Source organism: Halictus rubicundus, chromosome 12 (genome assembly GCF_050948215.1).
Source record: "Halictus rubicundus isolate RS-2024b chromosome 12, iyHalRubi1_principal, whole genome shotgun sequence".
NCBI lineage: Eukaryota > Metazoa > Arthropoda > Insecta > Hymenoptera > Halictidae > Halictus > Halictus rubicundus.
The window spans coordinates 2,314,170-2,334,177 of record NC_135160.1 but is presented as its reverse complement, the minus strand read 5'-3'; the positions used below and the strand labels follow the sequence as shown (position 1 = coordinate 2,334,177).

Genomic DNA, 20,008 nt, shown 5'->3' with positions numbered 1-20,008 from the left:
TAGTAAAGCGACGTGTAATTTCTGCAGGGTTGGCTAACATTAGAATTTGTAAAGAACCCTTTTTAACCGCACGTACCTAGCTCATAGATATTTATTTTAGGAATCGCTGTTTCAGCTGCAGGAAAGCAATGGACCCGTTTGAAATTTATGCTCGTAAACTTGTACACATTTAATAACCTCTATAGTAGCACAAACAATTTTGGAAAGCTTGCTTTTATATGCTTAAATAAACATACGATAACAACATATTGTTTGTCTCTTATCTACATTTCCTGTACAGCGTGCTATCTAAAACATTAAAAGGCAAATACCAAGTGCATACTATCTCCAATTTGCAAACTTTCAGAGAGAAAATAAATTCACGGATACAATGAAACGTGTATTTTGACATTTTACCATTTTGTAGGATAAATGTGGAGCAAATTTTAATGTTTTGGTTAACACGAGGCTTAAATACTGATTATTTCTTATAAATATTTCTATAACCGGCTAGGATGTTATGTCAGTTTTTGGTTTGATCTCGTTTTAAAAGAGATTCGAAAATAGGATGTTCGAAGCGACTTGACAACAGAAGGAATAAATATTTTCAACGTGACATCATTAATCGTTCTCTCGTATGTAATCTCTCGCTTCACGGCGTTTTTCATCTGAACGAAATGTATATAAGCAACAATATGCCGTAAATCGAGAAAATAGAACACGAACGTTTGGTAACAGGTGCCTAACAATACAACGACGAAAAAGGAAAACTGTCAGAGTGGCACTTGCCCATATTAACGAATTGTCAGGCTACCGAATTACCAACGGCCATCTGTTTCTAATATGTACGAAAACTGCTGGGAAAGACTCACCTGCGGCCCGATTAATATTCCATATGCCGTTCGACGAACGAATCAAGCACCGTGTTCAAAAATTAAGGTTTCCATCGGCGAAATCATTCGGAACGCCGCTTCGTGTGCAACGAGCAGGCACATACGCGGCTGTCACCACTTAAAATTGTCATCACGGATAGATCTGTTCTGTTCGCATACACTGTTGCCAACATAACGATTACCGGCAAAAAACACGTGAATAATGTTTTTCTCAGTTTTCGAGGTATTGGATCGTCGAGATATTTTCCTCGATCCTTTTTCAGAAGAAAAAACGGTCCGTGTCATTAACGATTTTTGGAATATAGAATTGGAAAATATTTTCCAGTAATTAGGTACGTTTCCAACGCCGTTTGCTATTTGCTGTATGGTGTACAAACTTGTGCACGCGTGCGCACTGAAAGTGTAGAGTTTTGGGACTGTCTTCACGAGAAGCTTACCTATATATGTACTATTATACAATTATATATATAGACATGAACTGATTTCTATGTATTTGTTGACACCATCGATCGGTCAATGATAATATATCGCTTCAACACTAATAAACGATGATATTCGATGTTTATAAACGCGCACGATCTTTTAACAATAATCAGAAGTTGCAAGTTTTCTTCGTTGGTAAATGAAAATTCGTCATAATTAAATGCACGTATTTCCAAAATGATGTCCGAAGTACAAGTTGATACATTTTCGTCAAAATAAGAATGTATCGATCAGGAGCATCGGGAAATGTAGATCTTATACAATTTGCGTTACAAAAATTGTATAAACGTTGTTATTCGATATAACAAAGCTTTGACAAAATGTCCTTAAGAAAATTTATGCATCCTAGAAATAGATATAAAATAGTACCGGACTTTAAACAACTTGCAGTATTGTATCCAGTTTTCCGTAACGTTGCAAATATAGTAAGCGTGTTATGCGTTCAAACAATGTTTCAAATATGATATAATTATAACAAATATAATCGTTTACCGAATCGATTTTTAGGATCTGACTGGCAAAGTGAAAATTGACTTTAAAAATGAAGAGTGTCTACGAATACTGACAGAAGTACTGTTGAAGCATGATTTTAAACTAGACATAAAAATACCTCCAAATAAATTGATACCAACTTTGCCATTACGTTTGAATTATGTGTTATGGATAGAAGATTTAATAAAACACTCGTCTCTTTGCGAAATGAAGGAAGCTATTGGCATAGATATTGGTATCTCCTATAGATATATTATAAATATTTAGTCATAAAGGTCTCTAAATATAAATATTGGTTTTTTGTAGGGACCGGTGCAGTTTGTATATATCCTTTATTGTTTGCAAAGATGTATGGTAATCGAATGATTGGTACAGAAGTCGACGAAACTAGTTTACAAACAGCTACTAGACAAATTGAAAATAATAATTTGCAGCATTTAATAAAAGGTAGTAAGATTTGGTTATTAGATACGTAACATGTATACGTTCCTCCAATATTTGATCTTTGCAGTATCGAAAGTAGACGGACAAACAGTCTTCAGAGACATTGTAAAGGAAGATGAAATCTATCATTTTACAATGTGTAATCCACCTTTTTTCGAGACAGAAGGATCAGAGAGAGTAGCAAAACGTTTACCACCTAGAAATGCTCCAACTGGAAACGAGTCAGAACTCACAATTCAAGGTGGTGAAAGGGCATTTGTCGCGCAAATGATAGATGAAAGTTTAGAGATGAAAGAAAAAGTAAAAATTTACACCACAATGTTTGGTCGAAGAAGCAACTTATTATTTTTATTAAAGTTAATCAAAAAAAGGAACATAGAGAATGCTACGTGGACAGAATTTTGTCAAGGTCATACCAAGCGGTAAATTCACCATTTCATCGAGTTGTATTCTATCATAAAAACGATAAAATCCTACTTATTACTGTACTTGTTCCACAGGTGGGGATTAGCTTGGACGTTTTTATCCAAAGATGTAGTTAATTTGACAAATGCCCCTGTTATTAGGAAAAGCGGAGACTATGTCGCAAAGCTATTAAGAGAGAAGCGTCCAACAGAGATACAATTTCCAATGGAAGATAAAATATCTTCCTTTGACCGTTTGATCAGTTTCATAGAGGAGACGATGGAAGAATTACATGTAATATTGTGTAATTTAATTGGATTCCAATATGTTGGATATGCAAAATTTGAACTTGTATTCTATTCTTTGTATAGGTAGATATCAAGGAATTAAATTTGCCTATCGATGATTTTAATGGTTGGTCTTGTCAACTGATCGCGAAAAATGATTCCTGGACGCATGCACGTAGGAAACGACGATTAGCTCAGAGAAAAATGAACCAAAACATTGATGATAATATTACGGAAGAATCGAGTCATGATAATGATAAGAAAATTACCAACGATCAAATAGAAAAGGCAGATTGTTCTGATATCAAGGAGCCTCTCTTAGTGTGTAACTTTTTCGTTGAATTGATCGAGAACGAAGAAGAATCTGGAAGCGACAATATAAGGATATCCATGGTTTTTGAAAAAGGAAGCGGTGGAAAAAATGCTTTAGAAACGTTCAAGCAGTGTCTGATAAACAAATTAAATATTAGAGACTGTTTTCAAAAGCAACATACAGTGTCACCGACGAAGAAAAGAAAAAAGCTGCGGAGAAGCGGCGACAGCAATACGCGCGATTGCAAGGTTGATCAAAGCAGAGGTTCGCATGAACAAAACGTGGAATCTTCGTGAAAGGGTTCGGTCATGTTCCGTACAAAATGATTTATTTGACGCGTCGACTCAGTGAAGTTACTTAACAGGTAGTATATGTAAATCAAGTATTTAACTTTATTTATAATCAATAGTCCTTACTAACTAGTATTTTTGTATCGTACATTTTGACTAACAATTGCAATACAATGTTTCATATTATAAAGTATACGAATAGTTGAACAGAAACTACACGGCATGACCATTCACCCGTGTTTTGTTGTCAGTAAAAACGTAACTGATACATGGAACACAAAATAGCGTTTTCTTTGAAACACGTATAACGGATTATCGACAGTTGTCTTCCAACTGAATTTGATTATGTTTCTAATGAAATTTGAATGCGGGACATGCTATCCGTTGCATTCGTTCTACCAACGGACGCCATTAACATGATTCGAGAAACAGAAATTTGTAAATTAACATTCGAGTAACAGTTGAGTTTTGTTCTTACAATTCTAGTACTAACTGCGGCACCTCTAGTAGTTAATAGTAAATTGACGCTACTTTTATAATAACATGACTAATGCGCTGTTTCCGATAACTTTGATCAACGATCATAAATGTAACAATGCATTCACCTGTCATTGTACCATCGTCCTGCTGCCACCAATTTTTTCATTAGAAAATATCTGTATCTTTTGGTATAAATTAGAAAGAAAATATTTCTAAAATTCAATAATTCCTTTCAGATTGAACTTCTTTTGCGAGGAAGGTGAGTGAAAGAAAGCTTTACGATACGATGTATGCGACGAGACAGAAACGAATAATAAATTGTTCTTGTTGAATGCAATACAAATACTTGTACTTTTTCTTCGCAGGCCTTCCACGAGTGTAAAACTTGTTCGTTTCACTATTGTAAGAAAGCTCTCCGATCAGTGAGAATTTATGAAAGATATGTATCTACGTATTTGCGTTGAACCCAACAAATTCAACTGCACGTTGGTACAGTTTGAAAAGTATTACCTACGTGTTCTCGTGTATTCGACGCTGATGCTCGGCATGTATCGATGGCAACTAGAATGGGAAAATGACAGCGATGTCTAGGTCGCACAAAACAGTGATCTCAAAGGTGTGCTAATAAAATAGACCATCGAAAACGTACAAAAAAAAAAGAGAGAGGAAAAAAAAAGGAAAAAACGATCGACTTATAATCTACGATAATAAACGTCCATTATTTGTTTTATAGAAATCGTTGTACCGTTCGATTCTTTTCGGTACCTCGCGTTTCGCTTCGAGTTTAGCAACACTTGCGTAGTATGCTGGAGCTGATGCTAATTATTATTTTGTCGATTAGTAGACGAGTAACGTGGTGGATAATACCGATAGCCTTTGTTGTCACGAAGTACGATTAATTGAGCTTTTCGAGTTCCGAGAAATCCGCGATACCATGGTAATTCCATGGTAAATCGATTAAAATTTCTGAGTCAACCAAACCGTGAATCGTCGCGACGACAAACATGCGAATTACTCTTTTCTTTCCGTTTCGAATTATTTACACAAGTGAAAATTCAGTTTTTCTATGCAGTCGTAATTCATCAGTCAAAGAAATTCTGCGGCATGGCGTAAAATCGAGAATCGAGAATCGAGAATCTAGAACCGCGAATAGAGAATGGAGAATCGAGCGTGCCCTGTGGTAATAAGGGTGGTAATCCCAGAGGGCTTCGCGTTAACACCGGTGCACCATGGAAGGGATCGTGTCCGATAGCAGCACGTTGCAAATGTGTACGGTACACTGAACGATACTCGGGCGCTCGATCAAGCAAACACTCTGCCACCCCAATATTTATCCCAATCAATTTTGCATACCGTACTCGCGTTATTCTTAAGAAGACTGATCGCGGGCAGGGAAAGACTAGGACTCTGAGAGAAAAAAAAACTACTAAGTATGATCGTAGGCGCGTTGAAACGAGCTCAGCTCTCTGCGACTACCGGTTCTAACGTAGCGTTGTTCTCCTCCAACTTCTTCGATTCAACTTGCTGCGCTTCGATCTTCTTCTCTATTTTCTTGTTCTCCTTATCTTCTTTCTTGTTCTCTTTATCTTCCTTCTTACCCTCTTTCTCGTTCTTCTTATTCTCTTTTTCTTCCTTCTTATTAGTTTCTTTCTCTTCCTTCTTATTATTCTCTTTGTCCTCCTTCTTGTTCTCCTTCTCGTTTTTCTTGTTCTCGTACTGAATAGCTTTCGTCTCTCCGTCGGGGGTCTGTTCTTTCTGCCTCTTCTCTATCTCCGCTTTGAAGTTTTCGATATCCTGCTGGCTGATTTGAACAAATAGAATACCGTTGATCACGTTCAGCATGTCGAGCACCGAGCCCATGCTGGGCGGCTGCACCTGAATCGGCGGCAAACTGACACCCGATTTCCCCGTATAAATTTCGTTCATCTTTTTCTGCAGGACAACCGCTTGCTGCGTCAGGTGTCTCAAGCAGTCGCTGCTCTCTTTGGTTTTCTCGTGGTCCTCGCCCAACTGTTGTTTGTAGATAGCGTAAGTCTCTTTCTCGTTGTTTAGAGCAGCACGGAAATCACCCATGCAAGACTGAGTTCTCGCGACTAGGTGATAAGATACAGCGACCTTCAAGGACCGTGGACCATGGTACCGAAGATTCAACGCCAGTGCGTGCTCCAAAAACCGAAGCGACAATTCGTATTCTCCGACAGCATGGAGTATCAGCGAGATATTGCTCTACATGAACGACCAATAACGCGATGTTATAACAAACAGTCAAGGGTCATTTCAAATTCTAGACATTTTGAAAGTTTACTTACATCGAGTAGCGCTACTTCTGGGTGATCTTCGCCGCAAACTAATAAGGCTAGGTAACGTGCTCTGTATAGTAACCTCAGCGACACAGAAACTTGACCGTTTGCGAAAGAGTACAGTGCAAGATGAATCTTTAACAAAAACATAAGTATGTTAGATATCGTCATTGAAACAATCTAAAAAACTGTTATACATATTGTATGTATGTATACTGGATTGATCTTTGCTCTCTCCGATCCAGATTCAAATTCCTGGGTGCAACACTTACGTATTCAGTGATGGTGTACGGATGATCAATTCCATTAACTCTTTCCGACATTAGTACCGCTTTCTGTTGAGTAGCAAGAGCTTCTCCATGGTCGCCCATTATGTAGTTCAATCGAGCGAGCATTCTGAGACACTGTGCGATTTCTGGATGCATAGCACCGTACACGTTATTCAGGAGATTCAGTGCTTCACTGATCAATTCATAGCCATCCTTCAAGTACCCTTGTTGGATCTTGCTTTGACCCGTTGTATAAAAATTGTACGCATCGCTAGCCTAAAAGAACAACAAAATCAATTAATTGAAACGTCTACAAAGCCACGTAGTCTTGTTTTATTTGAAATATATTGCTGACCCTAGGATTGATATGCTTCACAACAGGGAATATATTAAGTATATCTTCCTCGAAGAACGTGGCTCTGTTTTTGTTCTCAAAGTTATACTCGCGCAATAATATTTGTATACCAGTCTTTACGCAGAAGCCACGGAGCAAAGATATTTTCTGAAGATGAAAATGGTCTATCGTGGTGTCTAGAGACTCTGGACACGGTGTCTCCCAGTCGTAATAGCTTTTTAGATCAGCTTTAATTTGCTGCCAGAGAGACTTCGGTGTCAAGGAAGCCCATTCCACCTCGGACTGTTGAGGACCGTTATTTCTACCTTTCCTTTTATTGCGTCGCTTTGCAGTCTTGCTCTGAAGCTGAAACCGGCAATTACATAAATTTTCACCTAGAAAATTATTTTCCTTGTTGAGACTGTTTATCATGCACTCAGCTAGATTTAACGAATATATCTGACACAGCAAACTACGATCGGTATCGTACCTCCTCGAGATTTTGTTGCGGATGAATAATTTGTGCAGAGGACAATAGGCAATTCAGAAAGTGGCTAATCGAGGCGGACAGACTCATTAATTCTGTACCCTGAAAAATAAACGAATCAATTATTTTGTTCATAAAAATATCAATTATATTGATAATGCAACAACATACATACATAAGTACGTATTCTCAAACAATATACCTGCATGTAAAATGTGAAAATGTGTTTAGCAGAGCGCAAAAGCAGTTCCGAAACGGCAATGCGATTAAGATACTGCAGTTGTGGTACCGCAGCTAACATGGCAGCTAGTTTACCAAGATAACGCACGTTGATACCTCTGCCGTGTAATGCCTCCACTAAGGTACTGCCGTCCATTGCAGCAGCTGTATGATCCAAACATTCCCGAATCTGAGATAGGAACAAATTTTTCAATACTGTAGAAACTCGTTTATCCGAACACGGATGGGTCGGGGTGTAAGGCCGTTCGGATAAAAGTGGTTCAAAACATAACTTACAAATGTAGGAATCTGCACGGTCAATAAAAAGTCAGCGGCGTCCTGCACCAACTGCTTCTGTTTCTTCAAAGCAGGACCGTTCTGATCCGGATGTTTTACACCCGGGGAAAATACATCCGGATTAAACCTGACATCGAATTCAGCTTCTCGCAAACTACCCACTGCTGCTGCAGCTCTACGCACTATCTCTTTCGTGCTTTCCTCCACTATGAAAGAATAATTTCATATAAAAATGTAAGAATTTTCAAAAAGAATATTTTAAGCGTTCAGGCCGATCAAGACTTTCCATTGTAAGTACATAACGAAGTTATTTACATTCTTGCTTCTCTCCTCCGGTAATGGAGTCGGTAATACGCTCGACAATTTTTTTGGCTTCGTCTGCTTCCATAAGCGATTGAGCTGAATCCTCTTTGTTACTGTCCACTGTAATGGCATTCAACTCTTCCTTCTTATCCTCCTGAAAATCAATAAAAAAAAAAAATGTCATCGTTACGTTCGCACGCGTATCACTTCAAATCAAAACGCATAATAATACTGTAAGTACCTTAGCGGTGGGTTCCTTTTCTTTTTGCACTCTTCTAGCAGACGTAAGTTGTTGAAGATGAACGGCTGCGTGTTTAATGAATTGAACGTATCTAGCTTCGACGAAAGAGTCGATCAACTCCTGACGAAGGCAAGCCAATCTATGCTTATGTTCAATTGGAAAACCTAGTGTTCTAGCTCCTTTGCTCAGCTCCACACCTTCCACTGAAGAAAACGATAATAGAATTAATAGTGTAAAATGGTGATCAAAATTAATTACGTTTTCTATCAACTTCTACGAACATTTCAGAAAATTAACGTCAGGAGGGAACGTTCTCAACAAATCCAATACGTAATGTCGGGAATCGTTTCCAATAATACCCTTGCATTCTACGCTACTACAAAGTTCGACTTCCTCACCAGCGTCGTTAACAACTTTGTGAGGAAGAATTTTTAACTGATGACCAGCTTTGTTTAACTGGAAAATACAATGCGTAAAATGAGAAAATATATACGTATAACCTGCTTGAAGGGGAACTTGATTAATACTGCATCGACTAACTTACCAGCTCGAGATACTTGGGATGACTGAGAACCGTTTTTCCAAAATCTATAGAACCATAAACTACAGACTGCTCCTGCTCGCGTTCCAAAATTCCGGGGATGATGGACTGTGCAGTGACACGGTATCCTCTGCACAGCGGAATAGAGATATTGTAATCAAAAGGAAAATCAAGACGAACAAACTTTTAATTGATGATAACAAACCTGTAGTCAATCACAACGGTGCCGAGTGTGTAAAGGCCGGGTAAATCAACCGCGGCGTACACTCTGACACCTTGTAAGTCATTACGAGGTGCAACGAAGGCGGCGGCATCGCCGCCCAGTTCTTTGTAATGATCCCTTACGTCAAATCCGAGGGAGAAGAATATGTTGTTCCATATGAACATCTGCATCTTCGCTTCCTCACCAGGATTTATCGCCATCACGTTACCATCTATCACAGCTACTGCGCCGCGAGTCGCAGCGGCAACGAAATCACTGTGAACCTAATTTATTCGTCGATTACAATTTGCAGCTGCAACAAGATTCTATTGTACATAGAAAGATTAGCATACTTTGAAAATAGCACGTTCTCTAAGCAGTCTTTCGGGTAAGTTCTTGCGAGGTAACTCTCTTGTCGTCTGCAGCTCTTCGTTCCAGTCTCTAGTTTGCCCGGGGATGTGCTCTTCGTAGCCCAACTTGGAAGAGAAAGCTGGTGAAGAGAAATTTTTTTAATCAGTTATTGATATTACTTATATTATAGGGTATACTTGAAATTTTCAATGGAAACGTACTATCCTCGGCGCGTATAGCATCGATCGTGTGTTCAATTTGCGGCGCGCTCCACGCGTACAGCTGATAAGGCGTGGCAACTCTTTCAAAGGGATGCCTTTGCGTTCGCTTTCTTTGCATGGATGCGAAACCCCGTTTAAATGCTGGACTGAGCTGGTTCAGTAGCTCGATTAAGCTATGACACAGATGGCTTGGTGTCGCCGGTTTCGGATTAAACATTTCTTTTGTCGACTGATTAACAAAGAATCCCCTGGCGCAGGCAGTCAAATAATACTGCTTATCTTCTAGCGTTACCACGTGCAAATATAACAAATCACCGTGGAGCTTTCTGTGGCCCGGTGGAGGATTCCACCCGGACGTTGTTAAAACCTGGAATAAGTTATATGAATATTTATATCGACAATTATGTATATTATTTTTGCGTCAGAAAAATATACATATGTATTCGATACTTCTTGGAATCGTACTTTCAAACATGGAGGACATTTTTGTTCTTTGGCTTGCGGTTGAAGGGGTAACAAAGGCCTGTCTTTACAACCAGGTATAATGTAATCCGGCGGAGTACAGTCGACCGAGTCTGCCCTGCTCTTCTTCTTCTCAAGGATGTCGCCGTTAGTGACGACGTTAAGGAACGACAAACTGCTACATTCGACGCCGTTATAAGCGTCTGCAGGATCTACGGACTTCAATAAATCTCGGACATGTCGGACGTGTATGCGGGCTTCTCGCATTGTGTATGGCTCCTCCACCACTTTAATTATCGAACCTTCCTTTAGTCCCTCGATGTTCTTCAACTCGGCAAAGTTGTCTAATGTATTGCCGTCAAGTTGAAGGGAGAAACAAGTGCGATGGCAGGTATCTTCTCTGTCCATGAGCAACTGATGGATTTCCTAAAAATTAACAAACAACATTTGCTTCTATAATAACGTATATGTATACGTGTAAAGTTCAAAAGAATTATTTTAGAAGCCATTACTACCTGAACGAGTTCCATGCTAGAGACCTGAATGTCAAACGGCTCTGCACCGGGGCTGACAATTTTAACTGTAAATCCCATGTCTTGAATGAAAACAACTTCTTGCTCGTTTCCAGCATCTTTGTCTTTATCGTCATCCACTGCTTTCTCGCTTTTATCATTTTTCTTATCTTTTTCACTCTCATTTTCATTCTCTTTTTCCTTCTCCCTTTCTTTCTCGTTTCCTTCCTCTTTTGTAGCTTCGACTTCACCTTTCTCCACAACAATTTTTGTAGTCATGTTTGCGCTTCCAAGATCTTCTATGTTCTGCTTCAAATCTACAAAAAGTTTGAGAATGGAGGTTTCAGTTTCCAAATAGCTTTCGCTTTCGAGCCACACGCAAAGCCAACATACTAACATGTATCGCAAGGTCAATGGGGAAAAATAAGTAGGCTAGCAATCTTTTTTTTTTTAAATTGAACATGTACTTCCCAATAACATTGTCTTCGAATAATATCAAATGAATCAAGATATTCGATTTACAGGAATAATTTTATGAAAATGTTTTCGTATATTATTTTATCGAAACGAACCACGACAAATTGGACGAATGTCATTCTTTTGTAGTGGACGAGGTCTCAATAACATCTTTCCTCGAACTCGTCTATCGTGACAGGGGATATAAATAAGCGATGTCGCGAGACATGCTCCTGGAAACGAGGGTGCATTTTCGAATAGATACGGTAGTGGGCATTCGTGGGGCTACCACTTGCATTCACCAATGCACTTATAAATAAACGGCAATGTAAATAGTCCGTACTCAAATGCCGTACTATTTTTATCGATACCATGTTTGCGATATATGTACATCCATTTCAACCGTACGCAGGATCTTCTGGGCAACATTATTAATTAGGATCGGACGGGCGGTCCATTATCATTGTTCATTCGTGATTCGCGATTCGTGATTCTCCGCCACTATCAAACGGTTTCCAAAACGGTATTCACGTCGCGTCGTGCGTCGCGTCGCGTCGCGTTGCGTTGCGCCGCGCCGCGTCGGTCCGAATAATAAGATCTTGATCTTCCGATTTTTTTTTTTATATGAAATACACCCAGCAGCATAATTATTTTCAAATGAACGATAGTAACAGCTGTCACTCTTTATATGATAATAGAAAATTGGTAAATATTAAAATCGCGAAATGATATTTTATAGCCATCTAGTGGCGAGTATGTACGAAATTAGATCAGTTTGATGGATAAATGCATGTACGAATTGTTTCAAAGGATACTTTATTTAATATTTATTTTTATTCAACTTTTTTATTTACGTACAATTTGGTTACGTACAATATAGGCAATCTTTTTTTTCTAAATGTCACTTATCCGAACACTTACACGGTATAAATATACCTTCTTTTCAATGGTAATGTTAACGATAGCATATCTATTAAAATTCTAGTGTTCGTTAATAATGTTCACCTTGAAATATTAGTGTAAACAGAGTTCAAATGTATATGTACAAATTATATGTATAAAGTACAAATTCAGTAAGTATTATGTAAAACCGATCTGGACGCTTTATCGATAGGATAAAAGGCGACTAATCTTGACACAGATACACGATTTCCCGTTGAAACATGAATATGGAATGGTTGGGATTCTTTTATATTTCTAACGACAAAACCTTGACACTGAAATTGACATACACGTTATCGGGCAGTGAATTATATCGTTAGAAAAAAAATTCTTTATAATATAAAATAATCCTTCGGTTGAGTTGGAACGATGCATATTCATATCTGACGGTCCTATAAAACTTTATCTTCTGAACCCATTTATCGTGTCGTTATCGCATAACCGTTTTACCATTCCATTTCGAATTTGTTCTCCATTTTCGACGTTTTCCTTATCGAGGGAGGACAGATAAGGAAAGAAGTCGTGAAAGGCATCCGACGATAAGATCTCTTCGAAAAAAAAAGACAAATATCAACAATTTCGGTGCGTTATCTTTGCTCACAGTTTTTCATCAGATTCGATCTTCGAATCAAATTTTCTTTTGATCTTCGAATCGATTGCATTCATAGAAGAACAACCGAAACGTCTTTAGCAACAATTTCGAAAAACTTTGTATAATTAACGTCCCTACGTTTATAACGACCCTGTAACTGTTAAGTATGCATTTGGAATAATACCATGAAACTTGTATCTATTATTTCAGTTTTCCATCTCGGTTTGACTCGGTGGTCAACATAACCTATCGAGACGATGTCGCAACGACGATGTCTCACGAAGAAAGTGAGCACTCGTCATAGCTAACGATATAAAAACATGATCCTATTAATTGTTTTTCATTCAAAAGCAACAGCAAGAATTTTGCTGGTGCTGTCCCGTTTGACTTGTAAAAAAATATACCTATGTATAGTCGTTGGTTTACCGGTTAAACAAGGTTCTGTAATAAGAGTAGCGCGATCTCGCAGGTGACGCGCGAATTACAAGTATCGGAAAATGTTTGAATCAAGAAACAAATCGGTATCGAATTCGATACCGGCGATTCGGTTTACCATATCGCTAGAGAGATACAAACAACAATTGTTTGCTTTAGTTGCTGGTTTCGCGCCTTCTGAAACGAAAGCTTACCAACTTTCAACATTATTCATAATACGACCACGTGGTAAATAGTTGATAAGCGAACAATTGAGACTGCAATCTTTTATTAGCGCTACACCGAACTGGAAAATGTAACTTCAAAGAAGAAAAACTTCTGCCAAATATCTTTAGAAATATATGGTTTTGCATTGTCCATAGAACAAATCGTAACTGGGTTCCGAAAACACGCGATATACTACCGCGGTAAAATAATGTCTTCTGCTACCGAAATCGAAAGCACAAGGAAGCGCAGCATACGTCAGAAAGGAGACCGATAACCCCTACCCCTGCTACCGATAATCTTAGCAATTTGTCATTGTTCTTTTGAAATATACAGGCTTCTATAAAACAATAATATCTCACGAGTATTTAAACGTAAGCCTCCTTACCTTCTCCCACCTAAAAAAAAGCGCACTCCAAACACGTGAATATTTCAAATTAGAATAGGTACTATTTTTAGAAATTCAAAGTAGAAAAAGGAAGAAAACTAAAGAATTGTTACTAGACCCAATTTTATTTTATAAAAAGTATTATAATTACAATATAAAGGCAAATGTTCTGTGTTCTTACTGCATAATTTGTAATTAACTATTAATGTAATTTTAATGGAGAAAAATGCATAATAGTTCATTACGACGAAATTAAATGAATGAAATAAATTGTCGCGTTGTACAGATGTATTTTCGTTGTTAATTTCTTCGCACCAAGATTCACACACGTGGGGTCGTTAACATGCACGTGCCTTTCTCAAGAGCATTTTTTTCAGAAAAAGCGGTCTCTAAAAGAAGAAGAAATCGAAGAAAAGGGTCTAGTGTCGATTGACACTGACGAATAACGCTAACGTCCCTTGAAAATCACTGGTTCCTTTTCTAATTAATGTGTTAGCCTTCGGCCGACCGTTAGACGCTGAAAAACGAGCCAAACATTCTGGTTTCCGGTTACGAACTGAAATATTGCATCGCATATAATTTTTACAATTCTTGTGCAATTCGGTTGGAATTTTCTTCACGATGTCTTAGCTAGTTACAAACATTTTCTGCCGTTCGTTATATCACAAGGATGGTCAAATGATCAAATGATGAAATTTTCGCGCATCGCACGTTAACGTTATCATCGATAACAATTATTTCGATCTATCGAACGACAAGATTCGCAAACAAAACATTAGAAAAAGAAAAGGAAGGAAACGCTGCAAACCCAGTGCGGTCCGAATTTCTATAGCAAACAATAACGATTAAAATGAAATGAACATTGATTTCGTTAGAATTGAAAATCACAAACGTATCGAAAGAAATAGAAGAGGACAGGTAGACGGTTCGATCCTTCACGAATCACGTGCTTCGAACTTCGAAGGAATCAATTCGTTCGTAGGTAAAACTTGTGCCAGCCTCGTGATAGCGATGGAAATACGGGTAGCAAAAGGATGGTTAGACTAACAATAAGTATCTTAGGATGAAATCATGCATCGATTCGATGCGTCTTTAGAAGATGCAGTACGTCAAACGATAAGCTCTCGTGCGTTCTTGTGTAACTACTTGCAAAACGTGCGGCAACAATATTGCGAAACGAGTCGGTCCATTAACAGTAATTGCACGAGACCATGGAAATTCGTCTGCTAGCAGAGGCTCGCGTCTTCTGCTAGGTTCCCACCTTTAAAACTCGTGGCTCGCATATGACCCCCGGATACATAGAGAGATTCGCGCAATCCGCGTGTTACATAACACACCGAGGGCCCGGCTTTTTGGCCGAGGCGGCATTGTTGAAGCACAGATTAAAGTGAACAGAACAGGGTAACCCGACGACACCCGAGTTATTACATAACGTTATGAACGGCGGCGTTTAACCTCGAAAAAGGAATAGATTCGAAGGGCATAGGATTCGAAAAATTACCGTGTACTAACCAGTAGCCGTTTGGTCCTCGTCGCCGTTCAGTAGTGAGATTTTCATGCTCCCGTTTTCCGCGGAGGCCTCGATTTGTGCACCCAGTGTCATCTCTGTCTGACAATTCTTTTCGAATGTTCACGCGACTATCAACTGACCCGGCACTCGGCACGTTTCGATCCCCACAGTAACACGCGCACACACCTTTCGGAAAGTCGTCCCGAAACAACGTTCGTCGCTTTTCGCGAGGCAGCACACTAACTCTGGAACACACTGAGCCGCTTTTCTCTACTGCACGTGCATTTCGAACGAAGTACAAAGTCTAATATGCGCGATTGGTCTCTCATCTATGCGGCTTATCGAATCAACCTCGTTGATTGGTCCCCTCTGTCACGTGATCCACCCCTAATTTTCTTAATCGTGCTCCTTATTCGCTATTACCGATGGAACACGCCAATACTTTACATTCTGAAGTTGAATTTTATCGAACCGTTCTTTCGATTGGCAGCAATTGTTCAGAATGATGGTGGCGGTGGTAGTGGTGGCAGTGCGTACGGAACCAGTACGGAATACGGAACGATATTAAAATTACTAGATAACGAATTCCTAACCTTATGTGCTATACATTTGAATAGGTAACAGTCCGTACTGCATATTTTCATATATGTAATACAATAATGTTAAAATATTTAAAATAGAGCTAAGAATACATTGGACGAATTAAAGAAATATTTACGTTCGCTTAACCCAGACGTTTTTCAGTTTTAGAGTCGGGTTAAGCGTCTAAGAATGTCGGCAGGAGAACAACCAGACTTACGGTTAGGACCAGATCCTAATGTCACTTATCCGATTCAAGTACAATACTGTGGGAACTGTTCTTTTCCCATCGAGGTAAAATTTTCCTGGTCTACAGGCAGTTGCAGTTTATATCGCATGACACGCTAATAATATTTAAATATTTTTCAAACTCCAACCCTGTCTTCGTGCCACAGTATTGCGAATATTATCCGGAATACGAAAAATGCAAGCAATGGCTGGAAAGAAATTTGCCAACAGAATTTGAGAAAGTAAAGCTAGGTAATTATAATAATTATATATGAAAGCAATCTCCTGTTACTTCTATTCTATTAACCAAGTTTACTATCAAGTTGAAGACAACACTACCGAAGCAGGAGGAGGTGAAGATGAAAAGAAAAGACAGAAACGCGGTGGCAAAGGCATGCTTAAGACTAAGAAGAAAGAAGATGTTCCTAAGTTAGTGACCGTATCTAGAGCACCTAGAGGAAAGAAGAAATCTGTTACTGTTGTGACTGGACTTAGTACTTTCGGTAATAGATAGAAACGTTTCTAATAGATTTCTTTCTGCTACCGTACCATAATTTTACTTTTTATTTTCAGACATTGACTTGAAAGTAGCTGCAAAGTTTTTTGGTAGTAAATTCGCATGCGGATCCAGCGTAACAGGAGATGACGAAATAGTCATACAGGGAGACGTGAAAGATGATCTGTTCGAGGTGATTCCAGAAAAGTGGCCACAGGTAAAAACTCGATTATTATTCTTCGCGCGACGGTAAACTGTCAAGTCGATAATTTTTAATGTATTTTCAGATCGACGAAGACTCTATAGATGACCTTGGCGATCAAAAGAGATAATGGATCAATTAAAAATCTTACATGCACAATTGTATTTAATATTATACTATTTCCATGTTTATTATGAATAAAATGTACATACAACATATATAAAATATTTTTAAAAAACGTATAAAGATAAAATAGTTACACAGTGTTACCCGTCTTCCTCGACTTGCTCTTCTTCGCCTAGGAAATTTGTTATCACTTGAAGTAAAGATTCTATTTCCTCGTCGGACAAGCGATCTTCGCTGTCTTCCACGATCTACAATATTATATATACATACATATAACTACCTTGCGCGTCGTACTGATAGTAATTTAGTAAAACATATAATACCAGTTGTATTTCAACGGGTTTTTTGGGACACATGTTTAAAAGAGTTAACTTTTCACATTTTGTCAACTTGAAAGATTCTACAGCTTTAAGAAAATCTTTTATCTTTTCAGGAGACTGTCTTTTACAAGAGGTTTCTTCTAAGTATCGTATAGTTTGGTAAGTTATAGTTGCCAATTGATTTTGTTTCATCTTCTGTTTCTTATTTGCCTTTATATTTTGCAACATATCCAGAACTTCGTAGTTGCTTAAGTATGCCGAACATTCCTTGAGTCTGAAAAAAATATATCTTATGTTTTTCATACTGGAAACTTAAACAAAAATACAATTTATAGAATAATTGCAAGCAAAAAACCAAAAGTTTCGCTTACACCTCCATGATGGATGTGTAAATTGAACTTGTTACACCATAACTCCTTACAGCTTCAATGAAAAACATATAACGATTTCTGAGGTTATGTATTTACATAAATTACAATTGATTCGATAGGAAATACAGACATAAACTTGTTAGAAAATTTTTAATTATAACGTTGTACAGTAATATTTACGGTAAACAACATATTCATTCTCGTATGTTTGATATTTAAATAGTATTCGATTTACGAATCTTATAATTTAGATGGCGCGCTGTCAACAAAACATGTAGGGGTTTACACTCCCGGAGGATTTACGAAGCTTCGGGGAAGGTACGGAAGAATGTAGACTACTCCTGCTTGTCTGTGCTCTCCCTAGGCGCGGCCTAGGGGAATGGCGACATTGGCGCCAAACTCCCTACAAATAAATAGGACCTCATAGGACACTGGCACCAGAGAGGAACAGTGCGGACAAACGGCCTGTTTTCGGCACTTTTCGCGGTTTGGTTTTATGTGTGTATATGGAGGAAATTTTTTACCGACAATTATATTTACCAATATAGTTAATAATTTTTACAAAAAAAAAAAAATTTTTAGAAAAAAATTTATTATTAAAAATTAACAAATTTGTTTTTAAAAACTAGAGGTGAGAACTTGAAGTTTAGAACAAAATTAATAATAAATTAACCATATGTAAAATTAACAATAATAAACTTAAACAAATTGTAATACTAGTGAATAAAATGAATAAACTTAACAAAACGTTATTCGCTATCCGAGTCATTCTCAGTACTTTGATTGCGACCCAAAATCATTGACTCTCTGATCTTGCACATCTCGATCTATCCTTACATTCTTATTACTTTTTCAATAGTTATAAAACATATATTAAAAACAAATTAATAATACATGAAAATGATTGATATATAATTATTGCAAAATTGTATTATGCATAAAAATGGTTATTATATGATTATTATTAACAATTTCCATCCTAATACGCATGTTTTGCAAAAGAAATGTATTTCATATCGTGATATACACGAATATTGAACTTTTCCGGTAAATTCCCCACTGTAACTGTGGCGAACAAATGTCAAAAGTTTTGACAACCAAAGTTTACAAATGTATACTTATTATTAATTATTCACAGAAAATGAAATTTAACAATATGAAGGAAAGGTATGGACACTTCTTAAAAAGTTTATAAAATTGAGAGTCGCAAAAAGTCGCAGACAAAACTATGAAATTCTTAAACTATAATAAGTAATGTATTCGAATATGCATGAATCTCAGGACATATTTTGCCGTTTTTGTTTTATGTTAATTTGAAGTTTTATATGCAATTAACAAATAAAACCACCGTTGAAAATTTGTACAAAAAATAAATCTACTTTATTAAATGTATAAAGAATGCATATTCCTTGGTAAGCACTTTCCATTACACAGAATTATTATTGCACACTCATTTACAGTTAATATAATATTTTTCGATTTTTGGCACTTTAGAGAGTGCCACCATGGCCAAATTTTTCTACAAAAATCTAAATTTGGTTACTAATGCATATGTAATGGTAATTAGTCACAAAAAATTAAATTTAACAATAAAATTAATAAATTGAAAAAACATTAACAATTTTTATGCATAAAAATAATTGTTAAATGATTTTTAAATGGATAATAATATGAATTTCCTGCTAATATGCAGTTCTGCCAAAGGAAATTTTCGTACATCGTCAAATAAACATGTAGTGAGATGTGCCGACTTGTCCGCACTGTGTGCTGGCACACACGAAGCGTAGAAATTAAATTTGGCGCCTAAAGAATGATCACTGACAATCACCAGTTTCCTGGCCTTACGTGAATCATGTAAGAAAAAAATTCAAATATAATTTTTTTATTGCAATGATTTGATTGTTCATCGATGAATGTTTAAATTGATTTTATAACGTAACCGTAACCAAACGTTTTACCAAATGTTTTAATATTCTAACGTGAACGTCGATATACTAAAAATAAAATAATAATAATTAAACGAATAATTTCACTGTTATGAAATGTGTAATGAAACGACAATAATAAGCCGTGTTATCTGAATTTGAAAAAAGTGTATAAATTAACTGATTTATACTTCGCGATATCTCATTGAAATCTCATCATAGTTTTGAAATCGATTGAGAAGCCGTTGAAACGTATATCTATATATGGATTCATTGTAATCACGTTTACGAAGTAGTGAATGTCTAATAAATATGTGATGATAACATTATTGGACTATTTCTCTTTGCGTATGCATTCACGCGTGCATGATATGCGCTCTTCGGATCTCAGCTGACCGTAGTTATATTTTAGATTTTACAGGGCTGCAC

At 37.4% G+C, this 20,008-nt stretch overlaps 5 protein-coding genes across 15 annotated transcripts in view; 2 read left to right on the top strand and 3 right to left on the bottom strand.

Annotated features, from left to right (window-relative positions):
- Positions 1-1,030, bottom strand: part of Evi5 (ecotropic viral integration site 5) — a 61,886-nt gene extending 60,856 nt beyond the window's left edge. For all 7 annotated transcript variants that reach the window (XR_013083152.1, XR_013083151.1, XM_076797809.1 and 4 more), the window contains exon 1: positions 852-1,030. The gene's annotated coding sequence lies outside the window, so the exon portion shown is untranslated. The remainder of the gene's footprint in view (positions 1-851) is intronic.
- Positions 1,031-1,331: 301 nt separating this feature from the next.
- Positions 1,332-5,541, top strand: LOC143359610 (U6 small nuclear RNA (adenine-(43)-N(6))-methyltransferase). Of its 2 annotated transcripts, none has more exons than XM_076797654.1 (7): positions 1,332-1,490; positions 1,863-2,082; positions 2,154-2,294; positions 2,359-2,713; positions 2,792-2,990; positions 3,068-3,660; positions 4,303-5,541. In XM_076797654.1, the coding sequence occupies exons 1-6, from the start codon at positions 1,431-1,433 to the stop codon at positions 3,590-3,592; spliced, it is 1,500 nt and encodes a 499-aa protein (XP_076653769.1). In that variant the 5' UTR covers positions 1,332-1,430; the 3' UTR covers positions 3,593-3,660; positions 4,303-5,541. The 2 variants fall into 2 exon arrangements, with proteins under 2 accessions (XP_076653769.1, XP_076653768.1); XM_076797653.1 differs by having other exon boundaries at positions 1,348-1,780.
- On the bottom strand, positions 3,665-15,650 carry Clu (clustered mitochondria protein homolog). Of its 2 annotated transcripts, none has more exons than XM_076797644.1 (17): positions 15,335-15,650; positions 10,809-11,122; positions 10,297-10,719; positions 9,832-10,198; positions 9,613-9,749; positions 9,263-9,543; positions 9,061-9,187; positions 8,798-8,972; positions 8,517-8,719; positions 8,288-8,429; positions 7,973-8,178; positions 7,659-7,865; positions 7,460-7,558; positions 6,991-7,335; positions 6,639-6,911; positions 6,376-6,501; positions 3,665-6,292 (listed from the first exon to the last, which is right to left on the bottom strand). In XM_076797644.1, exons 1-17 carry the CDS (start codon positions 15,423-15,425, stop codon positions 5,525-5,527), a joined length of 4,284 nt encoding a protein of 1,427 aa, XP_076653759.1. In that variant the 5' UTR covers positions 15,426-15,650; the 3' UTR covers positions 3,665-5,524. The 2 variants fall into 2 exon arrangements, with proteins under 2 accessions (XP_076653759.1, XP_076653760.1); XM_076797645.1 differs by having other exon boundaries at positions 15,324-15,456.
- On the top strand, positions 15,020-17,062 carry Denr (density-regulated protein). Of its 3 annotated transcripts, none has more exons than XM_076797658.1 (6): positions 15,020-15,223; positions 16,077-16,205; positions 16,307-16,391; positions 16,463-16,642; positions 16,713-16,852; positions 16,923-17,062. In XM_076797658.1, exons 2-6 carry the CDS (start codon positions 16,104-16,106, stop codon positions 16,965-16,967), a joined length of 552 nt encoding a protein of 183 aa, XP_076653773.1. In that variant the 5' UTR covers positions 15,020-15,223; positions 16,077-16,103; the 3' UTR covers positions 16,968-17,062. The 3 variants fall into 3 exon arrangements, with proteins under 3 accessions (XP_076653773.1, XP_076653771.1, XP_076653772.1); XM_076797656.1 differs by lacking the exon at positions 15,020-15,223 and adding an exon at positions 15,825-15,949; XM_076797657.1 differs by lacking the exon at positions 15,020-15,223 and adding an exon at positions 15,864-15,980.
- Positions 16,997-17,706, bottom strand: Crcp (CGRP receptor component). Its single transcript, XM_076797660.1, has 3 exons — positions 17,655-17,706; positions 17,287-17,557; positions 16,997-17,211 (listed from the first exon to the last, which is right to left on the bottom strand). Exons 1-3 carry the CDS (start codon positions 17,660-17,662, stop codon positions 17,104-17,106), a joined length of 387 nt encoding a protein of 128 aa, XP_076653775.1. The 5' UTR covers positions 17,663-17,706; the 3' UTR covers positions 16,997-17,103.
- Between the last annotated feature and the right edge of the window lie 2,302 nt (positions 17,707-20,008).

What these genes read in the sequence shown, in the direction of transcription:
- LOC143359610 (XM_076797653.1), top strand. Translation starts at nt 1,676, where the DNA reads ATGTCCTTAAGAAAATTTATGCATCCTAGAAATAGATATAAAATAGTA. An exon ending in TCCGTAACGTTGCAAATATA is followed by an intron (nt 1,781 to 1,862) that starts GTAAGCGTGTTA and finishes ATCGATTTTTAG; the next exon opens with GATCTGACTGGCAAAGTGAA. An exon ending in TGTCAAGGTCATACCAAGCG is followed by an intron (nt 2,714 to 2,791) that starts GTAAATTCACCA and finishes CTTGTTCCACAG; the next exon opens with GTGGGGATTAGCTTGGACGT.
- Clu (XM_076797644.1), bottom strand. Translation starts at nt 15,425, where the DNA reads ATGACACTGGGTGCACAAATCGAGGCCTCCGCGGAAAACGGGAGCATG. An exon ending in CTAGCATGGAACTCGTTCAG is followed by an intron (nt 10,720 to 10,808) that starts GTAGTAATGGCT and finishes GTTAATTTTTAG; the next exon opens with GAAATCCATCAGTTGCTCAT. An exon ending in TGAAGCATATCAATCCTAGG is followed by an intron (nt 6,912 to 6,990) that starts GTCAGCAATATA and finishes TTGTTCTTTTAG; the next exon opens with GCTAGCGATGCGTACAATTT.
- Denr (XM_076797658.1), top strand. Translation starts at nt 16,104, where the DNA reads ATGTCGGCAGGAGAACAACCAGACTTACGGTTAGGACCAGATCCTAAT. An exon ending in ATTTGAGAAAGTAAAGCTAG is followed by an intron (nt 16,392 to 16,462) that starts GTAATTATAATA and finishes TTTACTATCAAG; the next exon opens with TTGAAGACAACACTACCGAA. An exon ending in GACTGGACTTAGTACTTTCG is followed by an intron (nt 16,643 to 16,712) that starts GTAATAGATAGA and finishes TTTTATTTTCAG; the next exon opens with ACATTGACTTGAAAGTAGCT.
- Crcp (XM_076797660.1), bottom strand. An exon ending in AACCCGTTGAAATACAACTG is followed by an intron (nt 17,212 to 17,286) that starts GTATTATATGTT and finishes ATAATATTGTAG; the next exon opens with ATCGTGGAAGACAGCGAAGA.